Raw genomic sequence first — 27135 nt, forward strand, 5'->3', positions numbered from 1 at the left:
TGAAATAAGACAGTAGTTGTTTCGGAATATGGTGCCACTAATGCAAATGTCATTTTATTATTTTTTATCTTGGCCCTCTTTCACACGAGCGTGACGGATTGGCTCCGGATGCGTTCAGGGTGCGTTCAGTGAAATTTGCACCATTTCGCAAGCAAGTTCAGTCAGTTTTGTCTGCGAACGCGGGTGCAATCTGTTTTGTTGTGTAATGGAATGAAAAGGGTGGCTCACCTGTTCACCAGCAGGATGCAGGTGCTCAAATCAGTATGGTTCACCCGCTCACACAGTTAAAAAATAGTACAAATGAGGATTGGCACTCTCTCTGGATTCACAACAAAAACTTTTGTACTTGAAATGGAGTCAATTCATTAATAAAAACAATCCCACTATAACAGTAAATACCTAATAAACAAGTAGTTGGTAAAATTGTTTACACACCTAGATAAAACAGAAGAATAAAATATTCGCAACAATAGTCAAATCCTAATATATTCGAATTGTTATATTCGTAATCTTGTATCTCTTACAACATGCGATTATTGCAACAATGCTTCCACACTAAGATCGAGCCTCTGTTGGTCTATGTCCATAACAGGAACCGTATATACGTGTTCCTTTTAAATACCACTTGTTTGTATAGCAATGGATCCGATATAAATAATTCACAGAAAGTTCGCGAACATTCGGGCTTTCGATAAATTGGCCTAAGTACCTTTTAAAACAAGCTGCAATCTTTCTCCTGTTACAGCAAAATCCCCTTTGTATTCACCCCATATGCGCACTTTAGTGGGGTATTTTGTTAAAGTGTTGAAATGTTGTGTTCCGTCACAGTCACACTCAATGTGCAGAAGACACCCCCCCCCAAAAAAAAAAAAAAAAAAAAAACAACAACAAAAACAACTGCTGTCTATTATAGTTTCAGTGTTAAAGGAGTTGACCAGCCTTTTTAAAGTGGTGGCCTGTACTCTAGATAGGCCATCGATAGCTCATCAATGGTGTCCAGCACACCCCACCTTCTCCAATCAGCTGGTCTGTGTTGCTCACTCACTAGAAGTTGGCGCCAGAACTACCCTGCACCGTCAACATTGTAGTGGACAACGCTCGTCACTGCAGCACTGCTCCCATAGGTGTATTTACGGCACCTACCTCTGGTGACTGAGCTATACAGAACAGCTGATTGGCTGGGGTGTGAGTTGCTGGACCCCCCACTTATCAGCTACTAATGGCCTATCCCCAGAGGATCGGCCATCACTTTTATGAAGGCCGGACAACCCCTTTAATTTCCTTTTTTTTTTTTTCACTTTTATTTTCTCATCAGTATATTCACAAAGTTATAGTTATTAGAGACTGATTATTTTAAATCACCTAAACCAGTGGTGGCGAACCTATGGCACGGGTGCCAGAGGTGCCACTCAGACCTCTCTCTGTGAGCACCCGCATCCTGGAAAAAGTCTACGGTGTACCACTATGCCTTAGACTTTCTCTGCCATTCATCAGCGCAGGGCAGTGCACTGAATGTAGGCAGGCTTATATAGAGAAATGATAAAGTACATGGAAGATGTACTATATTAGACTGTAGTATTCAGGTTTAAATTGCTGTGTTGGCACTTTGCGATAAATAAGTGGGTTTTGGGTTACAGTTTGGGCACTCTGTCCCTAAAAGGTTTGCCATCACTGACATAGGCCATCTCTAGAATGGGAGTCCCTTGTCCAGCCTTGCCCTTTGTGACTGGCCACCACATCCAACTGCCGGATGTGGGCAGGTTTATGAAAACAGTGTATCCCACGATGCTACATCATTTTCTATAGAAGTTGCGGAAACGGCGTAAACTCGACTGGCAGCCAATTGCAGTGGGTGTAGTGAGATGGTGGGGGGCGGGGGTGTCAAGGCAGTTCCGTTCTAGAGACGCATATGAGTCCCAGAGGTGAAACGTGTATCACACATTTAATTGAAATCCTGTAGCTATGCCATAAATGTCGTGATGAGAATACCGCTTTGAGGAATGCAACCATGATTTCCACAAATTAGTACATAGCAATACTTTCCCAGTGTTTGTAGAATGTATTATCTCTTATAACCTTTATAACATGAAATCCTTCCAGTCATTTAGGGATGGGGAATATTTAGACCAGGGATCAGCAACCTTTGGCACTCCAGCTGCTGTGAAACTACAACTCCCAGCATGCACCCGTAGTTGGCTGTTCTTGTAACTCCCACAGAAATTAAAGGAGGATTCTGGGAGTTGTAGCTTCAGAACAGCTGGAGTGCCGGAGGTTTCTGATCCCTGATTTAGACCTTACAGGATTGAAATACGATAACAATATTAATGTGTGTCATTGTCATTTTATAGGCTATGGGACGATCTTCCACATTCTGTCCTCGAATGGTCTGGTCGAGAAGACGGATGCCGTAAGTATACAGTAAATGCAAATCTTTTTTTTTTTTTTTCTTCTCAAGATGTGATGCAGATTGTTTAAGCTCCAATGTTTCACCTCAATAGAAAGCCGCATAAATGCAAAGAATCTGCCTGTGCTCCAAGGAGTATACGTAATGAACTGTAACAATGGCCTATTAATACTGCCGCAGTCTAACAGCAATGGTCAGAGGTGATACATGAAGCATGGTAGGTTTGTTCAGTGGGAAAGAAAACACTAAGGAGTTTCTGCTACAAAACAAGTCTCACAGTGTCGAAATGTTAAAAACGAACCACATCCCATTGCTCATCTCTTCAATTCTAATGTGTATACGCACAATAAACATGCGGTATTAAATTAATTTGTGTTTTCCAATCTCAGAGAGTGCCAAAAACTCATATGCAAATAGAAAATTGTACCGCCATATGGTAATGTAATAAACATTACAGTGCCCTCTGGGGCCAAAGTCATTTAACATCTTTGTTGCCAAAGGGGCTGCTCGTTTGTCACATAGGGATACCTTAAAAAATCTCTTGTATAACCAAGAGTAAAACAAGCCCATCATCCTGAACAATTAAGGAGAAGTAAAAAAGTTTAGTTATTGTAGAATACTGTATATATATATATATATATATATATATATATTATACACAGTTGTAGAAGTCTCCTTCTAATGGTAAGGGAGTGCAGATTCGTAAGATACTTAGTGATACTTAAATAACATGTAGAAGCTGATTCACTATAATATCACTACCAAGAGTATTTTTTTTCTAGAAAATGTTAAGCATATTGTATATAGGTCATTCAGTTTTACCCATTTTATTTATTTTTCTGCAAAAGTGGGATGGAGGGCTGGTCACCAACAATCAGTGTAGTCATTACAGTGCCACCTGGCGGACCTGGTACGTTCATGTACTACATGCTCAGGCACTTATCTGATTGGCTGGCCTGTAATGCTACATGTATGGCCAGCAGCAGCTTTTGAAGCCCGGAACAACAGTAATCAGTTGATCAGTGGGCCGGCTTCAACTGCTTTGGCTCATCTTCATGAGACCACTGTTTTAAAGGGAATCTGTCACCATGATCCTGGACTGTTATCTCTGGTAATACATGAGTAGTACAGCAAGGAGTCCAGATGCCCCCCTTCACACACACACACTGAAAGCTGTACTGAAATACTGCTGTGCTAACAGACTGGAGAGGACTATTGGGCGCATGCACAGCAGTCCTGACAATTTTGTTTTAGAGGAGCTTTAAATGACAGTGGGGAGAATGGAGGGCATTAGGAAAATAAAAAAAAATAGCGATCTAGACTCCTTATCTGCAGTACTACTTATTACAGCAGATAATAGTCCAAGATCATGCTGACAGATTCCCTTTTAAAATAGTGAATACGGGTCTCGTTTTTTGTTTTTCTCCTCATAGTATTCCTCAATTTAGTGATTTTGCTGTCTCTCACTGGGACAGCTGGGTGAGAGACCAGTAAGTGCCTGTCATCCTGTCTATACAGATCTCTTAAAGACATTATCCCCTGAACCCTAATCATTAAAATTCTGGCTTCTAGTGTGCAATGTTAGCGAAATGTTTTTATAAAGTTTTTAACCAGAAGCAATCTTAGAAAAAGCTGTTTAAGAGGACTGAATATAATATCCTCAGGATAGGTCATCAATATCAGATAGGTGGGGGTCCAGCCGATCCGCTGTATGAGTTGACGGTGCACGCAGTGCCCACGTGCCGTCTCCCTTCTCTCTTCCTGCTCACTGCTGCTATGTTTATGGCAAATCAGCAGCAAACAGGAAGAGAGAAGGGAGACGACACGTGGGCACTGCATGCGCCGTCTCCTCTTACAGCTGTATGTGCCAGACGTCAGACCCCCGCCGATCCTCTATTGATGACCTATCATCAATATTAAAAGCCCGGACAACTCCTTTAATGACACATCTATTTTGTTATGTAGTGATAGAGCCTATGACCCCATATTCAAGGGTTAAAGTCATGGAAAAAAAATCTGTCCATATATTGTTCTAAATATTATTTTTAAGAAACTATATGATTAAATTTGTGCATCCATGTCCAGCTTTTAAGCTTGGGCTTACATGGGGATCTTGGTCATGATGCCCGTTGCATTACCAAAGTTTGCTGTGAAGCAGTACAGCCATTGAGTGGGGTCGCAACTTGACATGACTGTGAACCCCAAATCACAAAAAAAAGCCAGCATTGTTGGATTTTCTGAGATTCTTGGGTTGCTGTCGCAACCATTTGAGAGTCACGCTGGAACCCCATTGAGTTCAGTGGCTGCAGTGCTACACAGACATCTTTGGTCATGCGACGGGTGTCATGACCAAGATTGCTGTGTAACTCCAGCCTACAGGAACAATGTGGCAAAATGGATACACAGTGTTATGCCTATTGCAAAAGGAAATGGGGCCAATTAGGATCGAGAAAGCTGCCAATATACATGCTAAACGTTCATAGTTACTTTCCCTGGCTCTTTCAATCAAATTGGAGAGCATTGCAGAGAGAGCAGAGCTTCTAGGAGTAATGGCAACGCCCTTGTTGCTCCTAAGGGCTTATTTGCAAATATTTGAACATCATTATTCTCAGCAATGCAGACACGTGTGAACATAAGACTAACACAGATGCCATATTAGGCGATTTCTGGCACAGATTGCGGTGCAAAGTTTATTTGGGCCGCAATCTGTGACTGTTCCCCACTCACACCAAGAAGGAAACAGGCGTAGAAAATGGTCTAGATTTAAGCCAGCAGGAAAGCTGGCTTATATTTAGACCGGCGGTGGATATGCCGAAGTTATGTAGAGGTCGGCGCATCCACCGCCAGCTAAAGGGCTTATTAAGACCTGCATCTAATACGTCCTTCGTGTTTTTGATAGTATAGGAGTACACATTTGCAGCATCACACATCACCTTTGTGTTTTAGGCGCACATAACTTATATCCGTGGTATGTGACGAAGGATAAGCGTTAGAGGAATCATTTATGCAAAATCATATATATGTATGCAATCATTTTTCTATTACTTGACTGCTTTTAGTTGACTCCCTACGATCCAAGATATTGTAGTTCTCAGAGGACAGAGCTGAATTCTATAATGAGAACAATACAACCCTCCCTCTCTCTACAAGAATGTGACATAACCATGCTTTCAGGTTTAGACGCAAGAAAAAAATTGACAGAGTACATATTATGCACTAGAGCCATATTCAGATTTTTCATATTCAGTCTAAGGCCAGTCACAGTTCCAGCTAGTACCTCCATAGCCATGTGAAAAAGACGGATCCATAAAGCAGCAGCAACAATGCCCCAATATCTATAGAAGCCACAGTAACCTGTAACACATTTGAGGCCATCAATTGACGTGAAAATGGAGGAGAAGGGAGCTCGGCAACGGAAATGGAACATCGGTAAGAGGAGTCCTTCTTTTTTTTTTTTTTTTTACCCCCCGCACCCTACCTGGGCAAGAATTCCCTTGTATGAAATAGCGCAACTGACGGAGCTATTACATACAGCAGAAATAAAGGTATACTAACATATCCTAGTCAAAAGGACCCCTTGTGGCCTCCGTCAGGGAAATGGAAGCCTATGGATAAGTTTTAACGTATGTGCTACGAACTTTCCTGCTGCATAAGGCAAACAGCTGTGTAAATGTAGCCTTACTTCACTTTGCTCCTATTAACCAGGCCTGACCCAAAATTTTCTGGCTACCAAAGTAATCTGTTTTACATTTTTTGTACAAAAAGTACAATTTTTTTTTAAAATCTATTCTTTATTTTAACTTTTGCAAATTCTCGCTAAATAGCAAAAAAAAATATAACCTGTCCTATTCTTGTCCGTTTTTGCAGACAAGAATAGGCAGTTATATCAATGGCTGTCCGTGCCGTTCCGCGAATTGCGGAGCGCACACGGACGCCATCCGTGTTTTGCGGATCCGCAATTTACAGACCGCAAAACACACAACGGTCGTGTGCATGAAGCCTTATAGTGTGGGAAATAAGGTAAATATGTCATGCATGCGGGAGGGTACGCCCTATCTGTGGTCATGTCCACTTTTCAGAAAAGTGAGTGCGGTGTAAAACCTCAAAAGTTGCATTGCAAAAAAAAAAAGTTAACTTTTTGAAAGCACACATGAGGTTAATTTGTTAATTCCCCCAAATAGGTATAATCTTTGGTGAACAGCTATTGTGATGGATTGGGTTGGTGGGGGTGTTTGTTAACACACACATTATTTATATATATATATATATATATATATATACAGTACAGACCAAAAGTTTGGACACACTTTCTCATCCAAAGAGTTTTCTTTATTTTCATGACTATGAAGGCATTAAAACTATGAATTAACACATGTGGAATTATATACATAACAAACAAGTGTGAAACAACTGAAAATGTCATATTCTAGGTTCTTCAAAGTAGCCACCTTTTGCTTTGATTACTGCTTTGCACACTCTTGGCATTCTCTTGATGAGCTTCAAGAGGTAGTCCCCTGAAATGGTCTTCCAACAGTCTTGAAGGAGTTCCCAGAGATGCTTAGCACTTGTTGGCCCTTTTGCCTTCACTCTGCGGTCCAGCTCACCCCAAACCATCTCAATTGGGTTCAGGTCCGGTGACTGTGGAGGCCAGGTCATCTGGCGCAGCACCCCATCACTCTCCTTCATGGTCAAATAGCCCTTACTTTCAAAGTATTCCCAATTTTTCGGCTGACTGACTGACCTTCATTTCTTAAAGTAATGATGGCCACTCATTTGTCTTTACTTGGCTGCTTTTTCTTGCCATAATACAAATTCTAACAGTCTATTCAGTAGGACTATCAGCTGTGTATCCACCTGACTTCTCCTCAACACAACTGATGGTCCCAACCCCATTTATAAGGCAAGAAATCCCACTTATTACACCTGACAGGGCACACCTGTGAAGTGAAAACCATTTCAGGGGACTACCTCTTGAAGCTCATCAAGAGAATGCCAAGAGTGTGCAAAGCAGTAATCAAAGCAAAAGGTGGCTACTTTGAAGAACCTAGAATATGACATAGTTTCAGTTGTTTCACACTTGTTTGTTATGTATATAATTCCACATGTGTTAATTCATAGTTTTGATGCCTTCATAGTCATGAAAATAAAGAAAACTCTTTGAATGAGAAGGTGTGTCCAAACTTTTGGTCTGTACTGTACATATATATATATATGTATATATATATATATATATATATATATATATATTATTCCATTCGGTTGGCACATCCGATGCTGAGTTGAGTCTGCCATATCGGCGGGAACCTGTAGATCACATGATGCCTCAGTCAAATATAGGCAGTGGCACTTTTTTAGGATGTTCCAATTACAGAACATGGTAATTAATACGGAAATCAAACACCAATCTGCAAAAATGTATTTAACCACTTCATTACCAGGGTGACAGGCCAAGAAAAAACTGAAAATTATAAAAAAAAATATATATATTTTTTACTTATAATATTTTTTCCTGCTACAAAAGGTTTACAAGACAAAACATTAAAAAAAACATTACCTTATGTTTGTACTGTGAAAATGGATGCTACTTGTGTAATTTATTACTGGCTGAGCTCAGCACAAGACCTCAGAGGACTGGAGCGTATTTAGGATTTCTGCCCAAACCCCTGAAGAAGCCAGTGATCTGGTGAAACATGTTGGGGGGCAGTTGATTGTTTTAAACAATTGTTGTCCACTTCAATGTTGCTTATTAGCTTAGAAGTCCTTGTGTAGGACATTTCATTCAATATAGCAAGGTTTTTGAGCTAGGTGGAGCTCTTAGCAGCGTGTGTGAATGCGTCCTGACAGCTACTGACGTAGTGTCAGACTAGAGTCCTGTGCTGTGAACGTCAGTGTGTAGGAGCACAGTCACCTATTCCATTTAATCAGTTTTTGCCGGCAACTACAGGTAGTTCTCTTACATCTACACATTGCCCCCTATGTTCAAACTCTGCAGATATAGTTGTACACTATCTCCTATTCACCACATCTCCCTCACCTTGGCAGCAACTATGTTGTCAACTCTTTGGGGTGGAAACAAAGTGTTTTAATTGCTTGTTATGGCTCACAGCCATTTCATTATTATGTCGAATTAAAAGTCAAGTTTTAATACACACTTTATACCTGGGTCAAGATAGGTCTAGGCCATTCTTGGCATTAATATATATGTGTATACAAACACCTTTACCCAGGTTAGGTCCCCTCCCCCTTTTTTGTAAACGATTTTGGAGGCCTATTTTTTTTATTGCTGGTTCTATTGCACCGTATATTACAACATATTGTACAGTGCCAAAAAGTTAGAACCTCCTACAAAGTGGCTATTTTTTTTACGTTGACCCACTAAGGTATTCATCTTAGGGAAATTTTAACATTTTGGCTTTTTTTTTTTTTATAAATAAAAATGGGTATTTTTTATATATTTTACGCCCCCTACCCCTAAAAAACCTTATACTAAATATAGCTGTATGTATAAATGGTAAAAATTTATAAAAACCCTTTGATCATAAAGATTTTTATGAAACAAAAAGGAAAAAAAAGTGTACATTTGTATATTTTACACAGACAAAGTCTGCTATATACACTATTGCTAAAACTAATAACTATCTTTTTTATTAGCTCTAACTTTATTTTACTTTATTTTTTATTTATTTTCTAAATGTATTTTTTGCAAAAAAAAGATTATGGAAAAAACTGAATTAGCCCCTTCCTGCCACAGTCAGGCCAGGAAGGGGTTAATTCACAGGCAGCAGGATCACAGTTCACTTTACAGCCAGCCGGGGCCACTCTCACATAAAGCGTCCCGGCTGGCCTTATATACTTTTCTTCACAGAGGACTGTTGTTTCAGCATGACCACTTGGGCTGGTCTCTTCACTATGACTGCAGCTGTCTTGTGACAATGCGCTACTGGGCGGTGGCAGACCGTAATGTACAGTTAACAGCCTACCGCCATAACGTATATAGTTGTGTGGCAGTAGACAACTGGTTAAAGTAGTGTTTTATTAAAAATTGCTGTTCATAGCTATAAGTTATTAAATTCTTAAGCTATATTAAAGAAACCAATTTTTCTGTCAAAACAATTGTTTTGCTATTCTTCTTAAACTATTCTCTTTTTTGGAAAGGCTAAAGGGCAGTGACCCAGTTTATAATGTACAACTGTTTCTTTTCATGGCCTATATTTCAGTACACCTACTAAATCTCAAATCTGTTTTATTCATCTGCAGAAGAACTGGCCAAGTTCATGGATGATGTCTCGTTATTGAAGTACGGTGAAAAGCCAAATTATTCAGCCCTGAAGAGAATCTTGCTGAAGGCTCTTGATTCTATGGGGACAAGTCTTAGTTCTCCACTGATTATTTCAGATGCAGGAACCTTTCGGAAAGTGTCCACAGGAAATACAAAAAAGGTATATTAATATCCTCATGTTTGCTGTATTACTGCATGATGAAAGGGGCAACTTTAATACAAGCTGCTTTACAGCCCCCACTGCTCTGAGTGACAGCTGTAGTGGTCTCCTGGTTGGATGCTACAGCTGTCGCTCTAAATGCGGTGAGGGTTTGTGAGAGTACGTCACAGTGCAGCTCCATCTCTAGTCACTTGCGGAATATAGCAGAATAAAAATTCATATTCACACTACTCCTGCTCAAGAGCAGGTATGTTTATCCTGCCCCCCAGTCCTACCTAAAGCTACATTCACACTTGCGCTAACAGGGTCCGGCAGGCTGTTCCGCCAGAGGAACAGCCTGCCAGATCCGTACTAACACTAGGCCATATGTTCCGCCGGAAGTCCGCTCCGGCCCCATTCACTATAATGAGGCATACTGCAGTCTTTGTCCGGCTGCCTCTCGGCATGTTTGCCGTGCTGTGGCTGGACCTCCGGCCCGTCTCCCTTATAGTGAATGGGGCTGGAGTGGACGTCCGGCGGCACACATGGGCTAGCGTTAATACGGATCTGGCAGGCTGTTCCCCTGCCGGACCCTGCTAGCGCAAGTATAAAAGTAGCCTAACGCTGTCAGCAGTTGAGTGTGGTCAAAACTGTTGACTGACCTTACATTTTTCTGCTTACGCCAGTGAATGAATAGATATCAAGGGGGATTTGTCAAAACTGGTGTAAAGAAAAATTGACTTTTCCTTTGGAAAATGAAAGATGGAATCTGATGCTGTAGGCGACTAAGCCAGTTTTCCTTTACACCAGTTTTCATAATTCTCCCCCATAGTGTATTAATCTGTGTCCCTCTATGGTGTCATGCGCATGACTGTATGGAGTTGTACAAAGCCCATAGACGTTTATGGGCCTTTCTGTACCACTCTTTGTGTAATATGGCATTTGTCAATTACTGTATATACTGAAAGTATACTTCATGGCACTGCCTTTTTGTATTGATGAGTTTACCACATTTTTTTGTTTCCTCCATCTCTGCAAGAAATGGTATATCACTACTATATATCTTCACTTGCAATTGGTGGAAGTCTAACCCTTGGGGATCCCACTGATTATCAGAACAGAGCAGTTGAGCAGACCCTTTGGCATTTTATCTGCAAATCGCCACTTGCAACCAGGTACTGTACAGAGCACCGCAGCACAGCTCAGTTCCAGTAAACATAGACACATCATTGAAACAGAACTGTGTTTTAGCAAAAATTCAAGCACAGTGGCCCTTTCATTCCAGAACTTTAATTCCGTCATTAACCATCCTAGAAGATTATGGAGGAGAGAGAAGTGCTTTAGGGCGAGCCACCACGCGGCCAGTCTGATGGATTTATCACAGAATGGCATTTGCAGAAGCTATGTACTATGAAACACAGAAGCTGGAGGAACCAAACAGTTTAACATTTTTAATAAATAACAAAACTCTAACTTTAACTGTATCTAAATCAATTTAAAAGGTATCCATAGTTGTAAATTCAACTGGAACACTCATATTAAGGCCTCATCTTTCTTGATTCCTGTAATCATTTACAGATCTGATTAGAGCAGTGTTTGCTTAGTTAAGCATGTAGAGACATTTGGGGTCTGTGTTCTCTAACTGCAGATGCTTTCTTCAGAGTGTGGGGGGGGGGGGGATTAGCTGTCTTACCTGCTTGTTCTACCACTGTGTAAGGCCCCATGCACCTAACGGTGTCTGTTTTATGGTCCGTTAATCGCGGATTCGCAAAACACAGATGCAGTCTGTGTTGCATCTTCATTTTCTATGGGTCCACGTTTTGCTGACAAGTATAGGACATGTTCCATCTTCTTTCGGAACGGACATACAGATGCGGAAAGAGCACGGATCATCCATGTGCTTTCTGCATCCGTATGTCGGTTCCACAAAACACTGGGTCCACAAATAAAATGCAGATGGTACACAGACCACATCTGTATTTTGCAGATCCATGATACGGATACAGTCGTGTGCATGGGGTCTAAAGTGTAGAGTAATCATGAACAGGATTTCTTGGCTCACAGACTACAAGGGGTGGAGTATGAATAGTATACCAGGAGTACAGTTGCGGGACAAGATACATACATCTCTTTAGGCCACTATTACTAATTCTGTCTACCAGTTAAAATGGTGGACATGATAGAAATAAAAAAAGAGGTGGTTAGATCAAAAAGTATCCGGGCCCATCCACCAGCGGCAAGGTGACCGCAATATGGATGGGTACCTAACTCTAAACCTATTTCTATTCCATTCACGGGCATCTACTTTCAAGGAGAGCCTAACCCATCAAAAACTGACTGCTACCATTATTACCTCCTAAGGTAAATTCGCAGAACGCACAGGGCCGGCGCTATGTAGAAAATGCCTATTCTTGTCCACAATCGGACATGTTCTATATTTTTTGCAGGACTTCAGAATGGAACTACGGGTGTGGATAGCACACGTTGTGCGGCCTGCATCTGTTGCGGCCCTATTGGAATGAATTGCGGAACGGATGTGGACCCATTTTTACGGTCGTGTGAATGTAGCCTTAGGCCTCTTTCACACTTGCGTTGTCCGGATCCGGCGTGTACTCCACTTGCCGGAATTACACTCCGGATCCGGAAAAACGCAAGTGTACTGAAAGCATTTGAAGACGGAACCGTCTTCCAAATGCTTTCAGTGTTACTATGGCACCCAGGACGCTATTAAAGTCCTGGTTGCCATAGTAGGAGCGGGGAGCGGGGGAGCAGCATACTTACAGTCCGTGCGGCTCCCGGGGCGCTCCAGAATGACGTCAGAGCGCCCCATGCGCATGGATGACGTGATCCATGCGATCACGTGATCCATGCGCTTGGGGCGCCCTGACGTCACTCTGGAGCGCCCGGGGAGCCGCACGGACGGTAAGTACACTGCTCCCCCGCTCCCCGCTACACTTACCATGGCTGTCAGGACTTTAGCGTCCCGGCAGCCATGGTAACCACTCTGAAAAAGCTAAATGTCGGCTCCGGCAATGCGCCGAAACGACGTTTAGCTTAAGGCCGGATCCGGATCAATGCCTTCCAATGGGCATTAATTCCGGATCCGGCCTTGCGGCAAGTGTTCCGGATTTTTGGCCGGAGCAAAAAGCGCAGCATGCTGCGGTATTTTCTCCGGCCAACAAACGTTCCGTACCGGAACTGAAGACATCCTGATGCATCCTGAACGGATTTCTCTCCATTCAGAATGCATTAGGATAAAACTGATCAGGATTCTTCCGGCATAGAGCCCCGACGACGGAACTCTATGCCGGAAGACAATAACGCAGGTGTGAAAGAGCCCTTAGGGTTAGCAGGCAATGACCTGTTGCGTCAATCTGTGCCAGCAAACCTTCCATGAGCAGGACGCGCATGGTCAGCTATGCACGTCACCGAATTACAAGAATCATAAAACGATCACTAAATAAGTCAGTGCATCCTACAAGCGAAAGGTGGATCAGTGATGTTATGGGGGCGCTACAGACTCTTGGACCCCCCTGCTGCAACCAGCTGATTATTACAAACTCTTACCAGACAAGAGTCTAAAACTAATGATGGAATATTATATATGTGATAATAGATTTACCAGCCTGTTTTTGAATGTCACTTATGTAAAGTGAACTCACTATAAGCTTCAATACGTTCACTATTTTCTTGTCCACAAATTATACTTGTAAATACATTTTATACAAAATCATGAAACAATATGCCCGAGTGATAAGTGAATGCAAACATTTGCTGTTTAATGTAAATTACTACGTGATTACATTCAGCATCTCAAGTGAAGACGGCAAAGTCTTGTCTTTTTCGTCCTTCCTGCTTAGCATAATTAAAAGCATCAGCCAGTGACCTTTTTCAGACATATCATGTGTAGAAAGAAGACGATTTCCATCCAGTGCACTTGCAATGTGGAAGGGTCAAGATGCTTTAAATTTTTAATATATCTTATGAAATTTGGCCACGGGGACGTGCACAGCAGCCAAGAATGCAGGGTGCAAACGAACAAGAATGATGGTCTGATAGATAAACGGTGATTCAAGCATCGGTACACAGATGGTTCTGATTTGCTGTGTTTTAAGCTGCTTCGACTGAAGACATAAAATATCCTTCTAGTCATAAATTAGCTCTTTGGAAGGAAACCTTGGCACTGGAGCTTTACAACCTTCAATTAGTAGGGGAAGAAGAATTTCAATGACTGTGGTATTGACATCTGTAGGCTTGCATAGTAATCATTCCTAATAGAAATGAATATCTGTTTGAGGAGGTTTTGCATGGCTAATTAGCTACCATTGAGAATATGTAATTTTTGCATGATCTCCCGATTGTCACCTTTCTCTTATGATACAATTACATTTTACTGTAGCGAAGGACTTCAAGTCCAATACTTGGACAGTAGAAAATTGAACCCAGCCAGTATCATTAAACATTTTTTGTTTGCCAGTTTTTTTTATTTTGGGATCTGATCTTTTTTCTTTCTCCATTGTCCATGGTATTATAGCGTATTGTGTTTTTACAGTGGGTCGTAAAAGTGCACCTCAATTAGAACAAGCATGTCAAAGCAAGGGTATTTTTGTAAGCCAGTCTTGTAGGTTACGGAAGTTGGTAGTGTAAGTCATTCTGAAAGTTGGCCATAGGCTTTAAAGTTGATTTAAACTGGACGATTTTAAGCAAAATGGGTTGAAATTTAACAACGAGCGATCGTTTTGGCCGACCGATGAAAGAGCATTTTAGTATGAAAAGAAGTCGGCTGTGTTTAATATTTTCGTCTGGTAGTCGGATGAAAGATCGATCTTTCATTAAGCGATCGTTTGTGAATGAAAGATCTTTATTTGAAAGAATGTTCCCTGAAAGATCTTTCGTCCATCGCCCGGTTTTATTGAACGTATATGGGCAGTTTGAACATCTGGGGATACTGTGTGTGCCCAGGTCAGTGCCTTAGTGCCGTAAAAGGTAGGACTTGTCCTGTCTTTGGCCTCATCTTGCGGATTGCGGACCCTTTGAAATCAACAAGTCCATACTGCGATGTGGAAGGCAGACGGCTGCTGCCTGTGTTTTGCGTATCCACAGTTTGCCGTCCACAAAACGGGCACGGCCGTCACATGTTCGCGTGAAAGCACCCTAACTGCTGTTCAACCATCAACCCTATTTAATGTGTTTAGTCACTTTTAGGCTCTGTTCACATCGGCAGTTTATTTGGGGACAATCTCCTGATCCCACTGTATGGACTTAAAGTGTGGTATAGGTTGCCCACAGGCATGCAATATAAAAAGCATACATACAGTACACAGCGTGGTATGGATTTTGTAATGTGTCCCTCAGGGCAGGAAAGCGTAGTAGGCTATGCTTTTCTATACATTGAAAAAAAAAAGGATATGCTGACTTATACCCGCCCATTGTGTGTTAAAAAGACACTCTTTTTGCATACACTGGGTGAATAGAAACCTATGGACACATATGAAGTATATGGTGCTTAAAGAAGCACTCCCACAAAATGTTTTATTCTGTGACCTGTTAACAAGGTACATGATGTAAACTGTAGTGAAATAAATTTTCTTACCAGTGACTGTATTTGTGAGTTATAACTTCTGCACCTCAGCTGTGTCATTTGACCAACACTCCAAATAACTGACTTTCCAAATAACACAGCATCTTGTGTGTGGACAGGAAGCCAGTTTCTCTATGTATTCCTACGGGAGCCTCAATGTCAGTCTCATAGGAATGAATAGAAAAGTATTAGACTTTCTGTCCTTTGCGTCTAGAAGAGAGTCACATGACACAGCTGAGGATCAGAAGGGAAGTTATAACTCACTAATGCAGTCACTAGTAAGAAAATTACATTTACTACAGTTTACATCATGTACCTTTCTTAAGGCTACTTTCACACTAGCGTTCGGGTGTCCGCTCGTGCGCACCGTTTGAAGGGGCTCACGAGCGGCCCCGAACGCATCCGTCTGGCCCCAATGCATTCTCAGTGGAGGCGGATCCACTGAGAATGCATCCGCCTGCCAGCGCTCAGCCTCCGCTCCGCTCAGTGAGCGGACACCTGAACACTGCTTGCAGCGTTCGGGTGTCCGCCTGGCCGGATCCGTCCAGACTTACAATGTAAGTCAATGGGGACGGATCCGCTTGAAGATGACACCATATGGCTCAATCTTCAAGCGGATCCGTTCCCCATTGACTTTCAATGGAAAGTCTGAACGGATCCGCTCAGACAACTTTCACACTTAGAAAATTTTCTAAGTTTTAATGCAGACGCATCCGGTCTGATGAAACATCAGATGGATCCGCTCCGAACGCTAGTGTGAAAGTAGCCTATTACAGGTCAGAGAATAAAAATGTTTTGTTGGAGTGCTTCTTTACTATATCCAACATGTAGAATCACAATTTTATTTTTGGTCATTTTTTTGTGTAAATCAGTATGGATAAATGCATTGTATAGTGTAGCATTAAAACAGCCTGGAGTCATTTCTAGGGGAAATGAATAGGAAACCCAGTCAAATTATCTAATATCCTAGCGAAAGTGAGAGGATCATATAAGTAAAGTATATGAACCCAATAATGCCACCATGTTCAGGGAGAAGTGCCCACTGGTTCTCCCTGCCCAGCTCATAATTATCCACAAGACACTCCCTATACAGTACTGACTGCATTACAAAATTGGACATATTTTCTGAAGCCAGTGCAAATTATGTATGCTTGCAGAACTCCAAATTAAAGTTTTACCGAATTAGGAACCCGGCTTCATGTGTCATTGGCTAGAAAGCTGCATGTGACAAGTAGAGCAGGAATTCTCCAGACATAACTTGCATGGCCTGAAATCTTCCCTATGGAGTAATATATAAAATAAGAGGTAACGCCTGGCATTGTTTGGATGCCTTGTGTATCTCATGAGGTCAGACTGGGTGTACAGTGAGGAATATAAGTATTTGAACACCCTGTGATTTTGCAAGTTCTCCTTGTCTGAGCTCTTTAACCACCTCCGGACCGCCGAACGCAGCGACGTGTCCTGGAGGTGGTTGATTCATTCCGCCTGGACGCGCCGGCGCGTCCTCTCGCGAGACGCGAGATTTCGGTCACAGCCGGCCTGCGCATGCGCATCGCGGCCGGCAAAAGTTCGAGGAGAATTGCATCAGCAACCTGCCAGCCAATGATCGTCGCTGGCAGGTTGCTGATTTTTAAAAAATCGAATCACAAGCCATATAACAGATCATATTAGTAAATATGATCTGTTATATGGCTTCTCTGCTCCTCTGCTGGTCCTTTTCGTCGGTTGGATCCAGCAGAGGAGCAGACTGAACTGTGAGTACACACCAAACACTGTCCTTAGCCCCAGATCACCTTCCATCACCCCCATCATCCAAATTAACCCCTTGATCGCCCCCTGTCAATCACTTAGTGAAAGACAAAAAGTGATCAGTGTAAGGCCTCTTTCACACTTGCGTTGTTGGGATCCGGCATGCACTTCCGTTGCCGGAGGTGCCTGCCGGATCCGTAACAACGCAAGTGTACTGAAAGCATTTGAAGACGGAACCGTCTTCCAAATGCTTTCAGTGTTACTATGGCACCCAGGACGCTATTAAAGTCCTGGTTGCCATAGTAGGAGCGGGGAGCGGGGGAGCAGTATACTTACAGTCCGTGCGGCTCCCCGGGCGCTCCAGAATGACGTCAGAGCGCCCCATGCGCATGGATGACGTGATCCATGTGATCACGTGATCCATGCGCTTGGGGCGCCCTGACGTCACTCTGGAGCGCCCGGGGAGCCGCACGGACGGTAAGTATGCTGCTCCCCTGCTCCCCGCTACACTTACTATGGCTGTCAGGACTTTAGCGTCCCGGCAGCCATGGTAACTATTCAGAAAAAGCTAAACGTCGGGTCCGGCAATGCGCCGAAACGACGTTTAGCTTAAGGCCGGATCCGGATCAATGCCTTTCAATGGGCATTGATCCCGGATCCGGCCTTGCGGCAAGTCTTCAGGATTTTTGGCCGGAGCAAAAAGCGCAGCATGCTGCGGTATTTTCTCCGGCCAAAAAACGTTCCGTACCGGAACTGAAGACATCCTGATGCATCCTGAACGGATTACTCTCCATTCAGAATGCATTAGGATAATCCTGATCAGTATTCTTCCGGCATAGAGTCCCGACGACGGAACTCTATGCCGGAAGACAAGAACGCAGGTGTGAAAGAGCCCTAAACTGTCACTTTTTTTTTTCACTAGTATTGGCTGTTAGGTTTTAGGATTAGTTTAGGCCCCTTGGTTAGGTAGTTTAGGGATCAGTTAGCGCCCAGCCCACCGCACCGCAGTCCCTTATTCGCTGATTAGCGTATCGCTAATCAGCATTTGTACTTTTATAGTATCTGTAAGTGATCAAAACTGATCACGGTCAGATCTATAATTGTATTAGTGTCACCTTAGCTCGCCCTCCACCCAAAACGCAGTGTTTGCCCGATCAGGCCTGATCGGTCGCCCACACGTGCGTTCACCCACACCCGCCCCACTGCAGTGACAAAAAAATTATTTTTTTTGATCACTGCACATTCACTTTACACGCACTGCGGCGATAAAAAAATCAGTTTTGATATTTTTTATCAACCGCAGCGGCCTCCGGTACTTCGCTAGCCTCCCCTTTGTAAGACAGGCTTGCTTTTTTTCTTGGGTAGTCTCAGGGAATACCCCTAAATTTAGTAGTCCAAAATGTCAAACAGGGGGTATTCTTCTGAAGAGGCCTACAGGATTCTGACCCAGTCGGATGAGGAATGGGAACCCTCATCTGACGAATCTAGCGGGTCAGAATATGAACCTGTAGAAAGCAGTGGCTCTCTGACCCAAAGTTCGGACGAGGAGGTGGAGGTCCCTGATAGAACCAGGCGTACCCGGCCCCGTGTCGCTAGACCACAGGTTGCGCAGGATCCGCTTCAAGAGCAGCAGAGTGGGGCTGTCGCTGCCGGATCACGTGGTGAGGCATACACCAGCAGCGCAGCCCTTCCTGACCTAGTACCAGCACTGCCGTACAACATGGTGAAGTAGCGAGCACCAGAAGGGCAGTTGAAGCTGGTACGGTGGCACGTGCAGTAGTTACCCCGTCGCAGCCACCGCACAGACAGGCCCGTAGAGCCCCTAGAGTCCCTGAGGTGCTGGCAAACCTGGATTGGCAGTCACCAACTTCAGCCGCACCAGTAGTTCCCCCTTTCACCGCCCAGTCTGGAGTTCGGGTTGAGACGGCTCAGATCGGTTCGGCCCTGGGATTTTTTGAGTTGTTCTTGACTGCGAAGCTCTTGGACTTAGTCGTGGCAGAAACAAATCGGTATGCCACACAATTTATAACCGCAAACCCGGGAAGCTATTATGCCCAGCCTTTCCGGTGGAAACCAGTCCAAGTTTCCGAACTTAAAATTTTTCTGGGCCTTCTCCTCAACATGGGTCTAACTAAAAAGCATGAATTGCGGTCATATTGGTCCACGAACCCAATTCATCACATGCCCATGTTCTCTGCTGCTATGTCCAGGACACGATTTGAGACCATCCTGCGTTTCCTGCATTTTAGCGACAACACCACCTCCCGTCCCAGAGGCCATCCAGCTTTTGACCGGCTCCACAAAATTCGGCCCCTCATAGACCATTTCAACCAGAAATTTGCAGATTTGTATACCCCTAGTGCGACCTAGTCGCGTGGGCTTCCCCCAACAGCTCGTTACCACCCGTCTTGCAAGTGGGGAGAGGGCTGCCTTGTGTAACGAAGAACTGCTCGCGGTGAAATGGAGAGACAAGCGTGACGTTTACATGCTCTCCTCCATTCACGCAGACACGACAATCCAAATTGAAAGGGCAACCCGTGTCATTGAAAAGCCCCTCTCAGTCCACGACTATAATGCGCTCATGGGAGGGGTGGACTTCAATGACCAGATGTTGGCTCCCTATTTAGTTTCCCGACGCACCAGACGCTGGTATAAGAAGGTGTCTGTATATTTAATTCAATTGGCTCTGTATAATAGTTTTGTTCTCTACAGTAAGGCTGGGAGAACACGATCCTTCCTCAAATTCCAGGAAGAGATCATCGAGAACCTCCTGTATCCAGGAGGTTCCGTGGCCCCAAACACCAGTGTAGTTAGCCGTCTACACGAGCGACATTTCCCCAGTGTCGTTCCTGGTACCTCAACCCAACCGCCACCCCGAAAAAAATGTTGTCTCTGTAGCAGGAGTGGAATAAGGCGTGACACCCGCTATTTCTGTCCTGACTGTCCTGACCACCCTGCCCTATGCTTAGGAGAGTGTTTCCGGAAGTACCACACACAAGTACACCTAGCATAGGGATTGCATCTCACAGGACAGGCACACAGGGCTATTAGGGCCCTTTTACTCACAGCTGCTGCAAACCTCTCCTTTCACCTGGGATAAAGTGCATAACGTACTTCACCACATCTTTGGGCGATTTGCGCTTTGCACATTGTCCCATGGGGAAGGAGAGGTTTGTTCTATAAAGGTAAAAAAAAATTACCGGTAAGTAAAAAAGTTAACGTTCAGTTAAAAAAAGTTTATATGTTCTGTTCAAAAGTTAATAAATTTATTGCGTTGCGGCCTGGTTTTTTCTTTTTTGTTTTGTTTTTTTTACCTTCCAGGTGGACCAACCGATCGACTAGCTGCAGCACTGATGTGCATTCTGACAGAAGCATTGCGCTGCTGTCAGATTATACGCAAGTCGGTGTATGCAGCGCTGCAAGACAAGACTTCTCCTCTGCAGTAAAAGATACGTTTGCCGAGGCATATGAGCTGAGGAGGTGGCGGTGTTCATATACTTTGGCAAACACTTTGTATATATAAAAAAAAAATCCCGGCAATGATTTATTCATCCACATTGATTGATGTGAATGGAGAAATCTGGTTTGCCAGGGCATACGAGCTAAGTGGGTATGGATGTTGGGCGGAGCTCCTATGTCCTGGCAGACGCCTTTCCCCTCCTTTTTCTTTTTTTGGCAGAGATTTTTTCATCCACATTGATCGATGCGAATGAAGAAATCTGTGGCGTTCATTTTTTTCTTTCAGCCCAGAGGCTGAACGGAAAAAAAAAATCTTATTACCCGTATGCTCAATATAAGGAGAATAGCGGAAACTCCTAATGCTGGGCATACATGTAATGATTGCGGAGACCCTCAAATGCCAGGGCAGTACAAACACCCCACAAATAACACCATTTTGGAAAGAAGACACCCCAAGGTATTCGCTAAGGGGCATATTGAGTCCATGAAAGATTGAAATTTTGTCCCAAGTTAGCGGAAATGGAGACTTTGTGAGAAAAAAATCAAAAAAAATCAATTTCCGGTAACTTGTGCCCAAAAAAATTTTTTTATATGAACTCGCCATGCCCCTCATTGAATACCTTGGGGTGTCTTCTTTCCAAAATGGGGTCACATGTGGGGTATTTATACTGCCCTGGAATTTTAGGGGCCCCAAAGCGTGAGAAGAAGTCTGGTATCCAAATGTCTAAAAATGCCCTCCTAAAAGGAATTTGGGCACCTTTGCCCACCTAGGCTGCAAAAAAGTGTCACACATGTGGTATCTCCGTATTCAGGAGAAGTTGGGGAATGTGTTTTGGGGTGTCATTTTACATATACCCATGCTGGGTGAGATAAATATCTTGGTCAAATGCCAACTTTGTATAAAAAAATGGGAAAAGTTGTCTTTTGCCAAGATATTTCTCTCACCCAGCATGGGTATATGTAAAATGACACCCCAAAACACATTCCCCAACTTCTCCTGAATACGGAGATACCACATGTGTGACACTTTTTTGCAGCCTAGGTGGGCAAAGGGGCCCACATTCCAAAGAGCACCTTTCGGATTTCACAGGTCATTTACCTACTTACCACACATTTGGGCCCCTAGAATGCCAGGGCAGTATAACTACCCCACAAGTGACCCCATTTTGGAAAGAAGACACCCCAAGGTATTCGGGGATGGGCACAGCGAGTTCATAGAATTTTTTATTTTTAGTCACAAGTTACTTCCATGAACTCACTATGCCCATCAGCGAATACCTTGGGGTGTCTTCTTTCCAAAATGGGGTCACTTGTGGGGTAGTTATACTGCCCTGGCATTCTAGGGGCCCAAATGTGTGGTAAGGAGTTTGAAATCAAATTCTGTAAAAAATGACCGGTGAAATCCGAAAGGTGCTCTTTGGAATGTGGGCCCCTTTGCCCACCTAGGCTGCAAAAAAGTGTCACACATGTGGTATCTCCGTATTCAGGAGAAGTTGGGGAATGTGTTTTGGGGTGTCATTTTACATATACCCATGCTGGGTGAGAGAAATATCTTGGCAAAAGACAACTTTTCCCATTTTTTTATACAAAGTTGGCATTTGACCAAGATATTTATCTCACCCAGCATGGGTATATGTAAAATGACACCCCAAAACACATTCCCCAACTTCTCCTGAATACGGAGATACCACATGTGTGACACTTTTTTGCAGCCTAGGTGGGCAAAGGGGCCCACATTCCAAAGAGCACCTTTCGGATTTCACAGGTCATTTACCTACTTACCACACATTTGGGCCCCTAGAATGCCAGGGCAGTATAACTACCCCACAAGTGACCCCATTTTGGAAAGAAGACACCCCAAGGTATTCGGGGATGGGCACAGCGAGTTCATAGAATTTTTTATTTTTAGTCACAAGTTACTTCCATGAACTCACTATGCCCATCAGCGAATACCTTGGGGTGTCTTCTTTCCAAAATGGGGTCACTTGTGGGGTAGTTATACTGCCCTGGCATTCTAGGGGCCCAAATGTGTGGTAAGGAGTTTGAAATCAAATTCTGTAAAAAATGACCGGTGAAATCCGAAAGGTGCTCTTTGGAATGTGGGCCCCTTTGCCCACCTAGGCTGCAAAAAAGTGTCACACATGTGGTATCTCCGTATTCAGGAGAAGTTGGGGAATGTGTTTTGGGGTGTCATTTTACATATACCCATGCTGGGTGAGAGAAATATCTTGGCAAAAGACAACTTTTCCCATTTTTTTTATACAAAGTTGGCATTTGACCAAGATATTTATCTCACCCAGCATGGGTATATGTAAAATGACCCCCAAAAACACATTCCCCAACTTCTCCTGAATATGGAGATACCACATGTGTGACACTTTTTTGCAGCCTAGGTGGGCAAAGGGGGCCACATTCCAAAGAGCACCTTTCGGATTTCACCGGCCATTTTTTACAGAATTTGATTTCAAACTCCTTACCACACATTTGGGCCCCTAGAATGCCAGGGCAGTATAACTACCCCACAAGTGACCCCATTTTGGAAAGAAGACACCCAAAGGTATTCGCTGATGGGCATAGTGAGTTCATAGAACTTTTTATTTTTTGTCACAAGTTAGTGGAATATGAGACTTTGTAAGAAAAAAAAGAAAAGAAAAAAAAATCATCATTTTCCGCTAACTTGTGACAAAAAATAAAAAGTTCTATGAACTCACTATGCCCATCAGCGAATACCTTAGGGTGTGTACTTTCCGAAATGGGGTCCTTTGTGGGGTGTTTGTACTGTCTGGGCATTGTAGAACCTCAGGAAACATGACAGGTGCTCAGAAAGTCAGAGCTGCTTCAAAAAGCGGAAATTCACATTTTTGTACCATAGTTTGTAAACGCTATAACTTTTACCCAAACCATTTTTTTTTACCCAAACATTTTTTTTTTTATCAAAGACATGTATAACAATAAATTTAGAGCAAAATTTATATATGGATGTCGTTTTTTTTTGCAAAATTTTACAACTGAAAGTGAAAAATGTCATTTTTTGGCAAAAAAATCGTTAAATTTCGATTTAATAACAAAAAAAGTAAAAATGTCAGCAGCAATGAAATACCACCAAATGAAAGCTCTATTAGTGAGAAGAAAAGGAGGTTAAATTCATTTGGGTGGTAAGTTGCATGACCGAGCAATAAACGGTGAAAGTAGTGTAGGTCAGAAGTGTAAAAAGTGGCCTGGTCTTTCAGGGTGTTTAAGCTATAGGGGCTGAGGTGGTTAAAGACCCCTGTCCACCCCACAGTCAGTCAGATGCCAACTACTACCATGAGCAAGACCAAAGAGCTGTCAAAAGACACCAGAGACAAAATTGTGGACCTCCACAAGGCTGGAAAGGGCTACGGGGCAATTGCCAAGCAGCTTGGTGAAAATAGATCAACTGTTGAAGCAATTGTTAGAAAATGGAAGAGGCTAAAGACGACTGTCAGTCTCCCTCGGAATGGGGCTCCATGCAAGATCTCACCTTGTGGGGTATCACTGATGATAAGAAAGGTGAGGAATCAGCCCAGAACTACAAGGGAGAAGCTGGTCAATGACTTGAAGAGAGCTGGGACCACAGTCATGGTTTCAAATCATGCATTGCATAGAAGGTTCCCCTGCTCAAGTCATCACATGTCCAGGCCCGTCTGAAGTTTGCCAATGACCATCTGTATGATCCAGAAGAGGCATAGGAGAAAGTCATGTGGTCAGATGAGACCAAAGTGTACAGTGAGGAACAGAAGTTTTTGGTCTAAACTTCACTCGTCGTGTTTGGAGGAAAAAGAAGGATGAGTTGCATCCCAAGAACACCATCCCTACTGTGAAGCATGGGGGTGGTAACATCATGCTTTGGGGGTGCTTTTCTGCGAAGGGGACAGGACGACTGTATTGCACTGTATTAAGGAGAGGATGAATGGGGCCATTTATTGTGAGATTTTGAGCAACAACCTCCTTCCCTCAGTCAGAGTATTGAAGATGGGTTGTGGCTGGGTCTTCCAACATGACAATGACCCGAAGCACACAGCCAGGATAGCCAAGTAGTGGCTCCGTAAGAAGCATATCAAGATTCTGGAGTGGCCTAGCCAGTCTCCAGACCTAAATCCAATAGAACATCTTTGGAGGGAGCTGAAACTCCATGTTGCTCAGCGACAGCCCCAAAACCTGACAGATCTAGAGGAGATGTGCGTGGAGGAGGGGGCCAAAATCCCTGTTGCGGTGTGTGCAAACCTGGTCAAGAACTGCAGGATACGTTTGACCTCTGTAATTGCAAACAAAGGCTTCTGTACCAAATATTAACACAGATTTTCTCAGGTGTTCAAATACTTATATTCAGCAGTGCAAGACAAATATATTTTTTTTAAATCATACAATGTGATTTCCTTATTTTTTTATTCTGTCTCAGAGTGGGAATGCACCTACAATCTGAATTTCAGACCCCTCCATGATTTCTAAGTGGGAGAACTTCCAAATTGCAGGGTGTTCAAACACTTCTGTTCCTCACTGTACATAGTGGTCGCATTAGCAGGACATGTCTTCACGATCTCCCCTATTCATCCAAGTCTGTCCAGCCACTGCAATGAGAAGCAGAGTTAAAACCCTGCATTAATATATTCATATACAGTAAAGACAAGACAGACTGTGAACATTCTTATTTTAAGCTGAATGCCAGAGTTTAATACATATAATCAGTCACAAGGAGTGTTACCGCCGTCTTCCTCTGAAAAGGTCAGATAACCTGCATGGAAAAGCAAATGTAGTGATTAAAATCACATTTCATAATTCTTTTTCATATTAATTAGGCTCATTGATATGGAAGAAAACTTACTATGAATGGGCCCAGGTTTATGAATATGAATTTAAAACCTGAAGACTGCTGGATCCTTTCCCAGCAAAGGTTAATAATAAATTCACGCAAACATTTGAAATAACGCTGACTTTTTATTTTCACTAAAATGACTCTTTGTATATGAGGAAGAATTGAGACTAAAATAACAAATTTAGTATTTCGGACTGCAGTGCTCCATTTTACTGTATATTGAGGTATAAAAAGGAGCCATTTGCGGTATTCAGAAATAATGCGGCAGATTTTCTACAATTTCAGGGTCTAGAGATGTGCCAAATGTACGTGTATCACCAGGGTTCAGGCAGGATGATACATCTGTCTAATCCAGGGAACGGCAACCTTTGGCACTCCAGCTCCTGGAGTACTGGAGGTTGCTGATCCCCGACCTAATCTGTATTTATACAGTTGGCTTACTCTGCACCAGAATTTAGGGTGAAATTTTGTCACACATCACCACATTGTAAATCACATCTCTTTCCCACAAATCCAGCCCCTTTGTTGGGTTGCAGATTTTCATCAAAAACACATAATAAATTTGATGCAAAGCACATGTAACTTTTTTTGCTGCAAAATTCCGGTGCATTTAGCATAGTAAATCTCCCCTTGTGTTTTTCAGATGCACCATCTGTCTCTTTAAAGGGGGCCCTGTCACTTCACACATGTTTTAGTAAATCCTTGTGTTCACTGTAAAACAACAATTCGGGTGCATCTTTTCTTAGCACTCTGCACTGTACGATTCCTCTGTTATTCCTCCTAAACCTGTATGAATTAACTGGGTGTTATTATTTCTCCTATCAGAGGGGTGTGTCCCTACTCAGTCTAGCTCTATCAGCACTGATTGTACAGTGTCAGGGCAGGTAGGGACACACCCTTGAATGGTAATACTCACTTGTCAATGTATACACACATTTATAGGAGGAATAAGAGAGGAATTTCACAACAAAGGACTTTAAGAAAATATGCTCAAGAATGGTTTCATGAAGAATACAAGTACACATGTCAGGAGAACACATGGAGAGGACTGATCATGACTGATCTGGGACACACAGAGAATTCAGTATGCAATTCTCTATTTTGATTACTGTATGAGAAAATGGATCACATGAAAGGATTAGCTTAAAAGAGAAATTGCTGACATTTTTTTATTTTCTATTTCAGGTTCCTCAATAAATATGGGAAAATGTCACCAAAACTAATAAGCATTAACTGAGTACTTATGTATGCTGTTCAAGTGGGAGTAAAGTGGGGAAGTGTACCTCTAATCATTATACTTTACCATTTTTGTCTTCTTAAGCTGCATTTACATGAGCCAATCCATTGGGCAATGATCGAGAATGAACATTCATGTCTGATCATTACCCACTTGCTTCTGTATGATTGTTGCTATGATGAGAGGGGTTTATAGAAGTAAAAAAGAAAATTACAAAATGTATTATGTATTTATAAAAGTAAATAAACCTGCCAACTGTATCTGTAATTCTACAATTACCTCCCCCCCCTCAGTTTAGTGATGTACTATTATGTCAATAAGTATGTTAACGCTTAGTGCCGTAATGTTATGTCACAGTGTAAGGCCTTATTCACACGTCAGTAATTCGTCCGTGTACTCCACAGACAGCACACATACCCATTCATTTTAATGCCTTCAGCACGGTCCATGGTT

General features: G+C 42.9%; 1 protein-coding gene across 3 annotated transcripts in view; it reads left to right on the top strand.

Moving 5' to 3' along the window:
• Nucleotides 1-26893, top strand: part of VRK2 (VRK serine/threonine kinase 2) — a 104492-nt gene extending 77599 nt beyond the window's left edge. For all 3 annotated transcript variants that reach the window (XM_040429716.1, XM_040429714.1, XM_040429713.1), the window contains exons 10-12: nt 2349-2407; nt 9662-9843; nt 26631-26893. In XM_040429716.1, coding sequence (XP_040285650.1) covers nt 2349-2407; nt 9662-9843; nt 26631-26642 — 253 coding nt within the window. In that variant the 3' untranslated portion in view covers nt 26643-26893. The remainder of the gene's footprint in view (nt 1-2348; nt 2408-9661; nt 9844-26630) is intronic.
• The last annotated feature ends 242 nt before the right edge of the window (nt 26894-27135 follow it).

This window comes from Bufo bufo, chromosome 4, assembly GCF_905171765.1.
Source record: "Bufo bufo chromosome 4, aBufBuf1.1, whole genome shotgun sequence".
Lineage (NCBI taxonomy): Eukaryota > Metazoa > Chordata > Amphibia > Anura > Bufonidae > Bufo > Bufo bufo.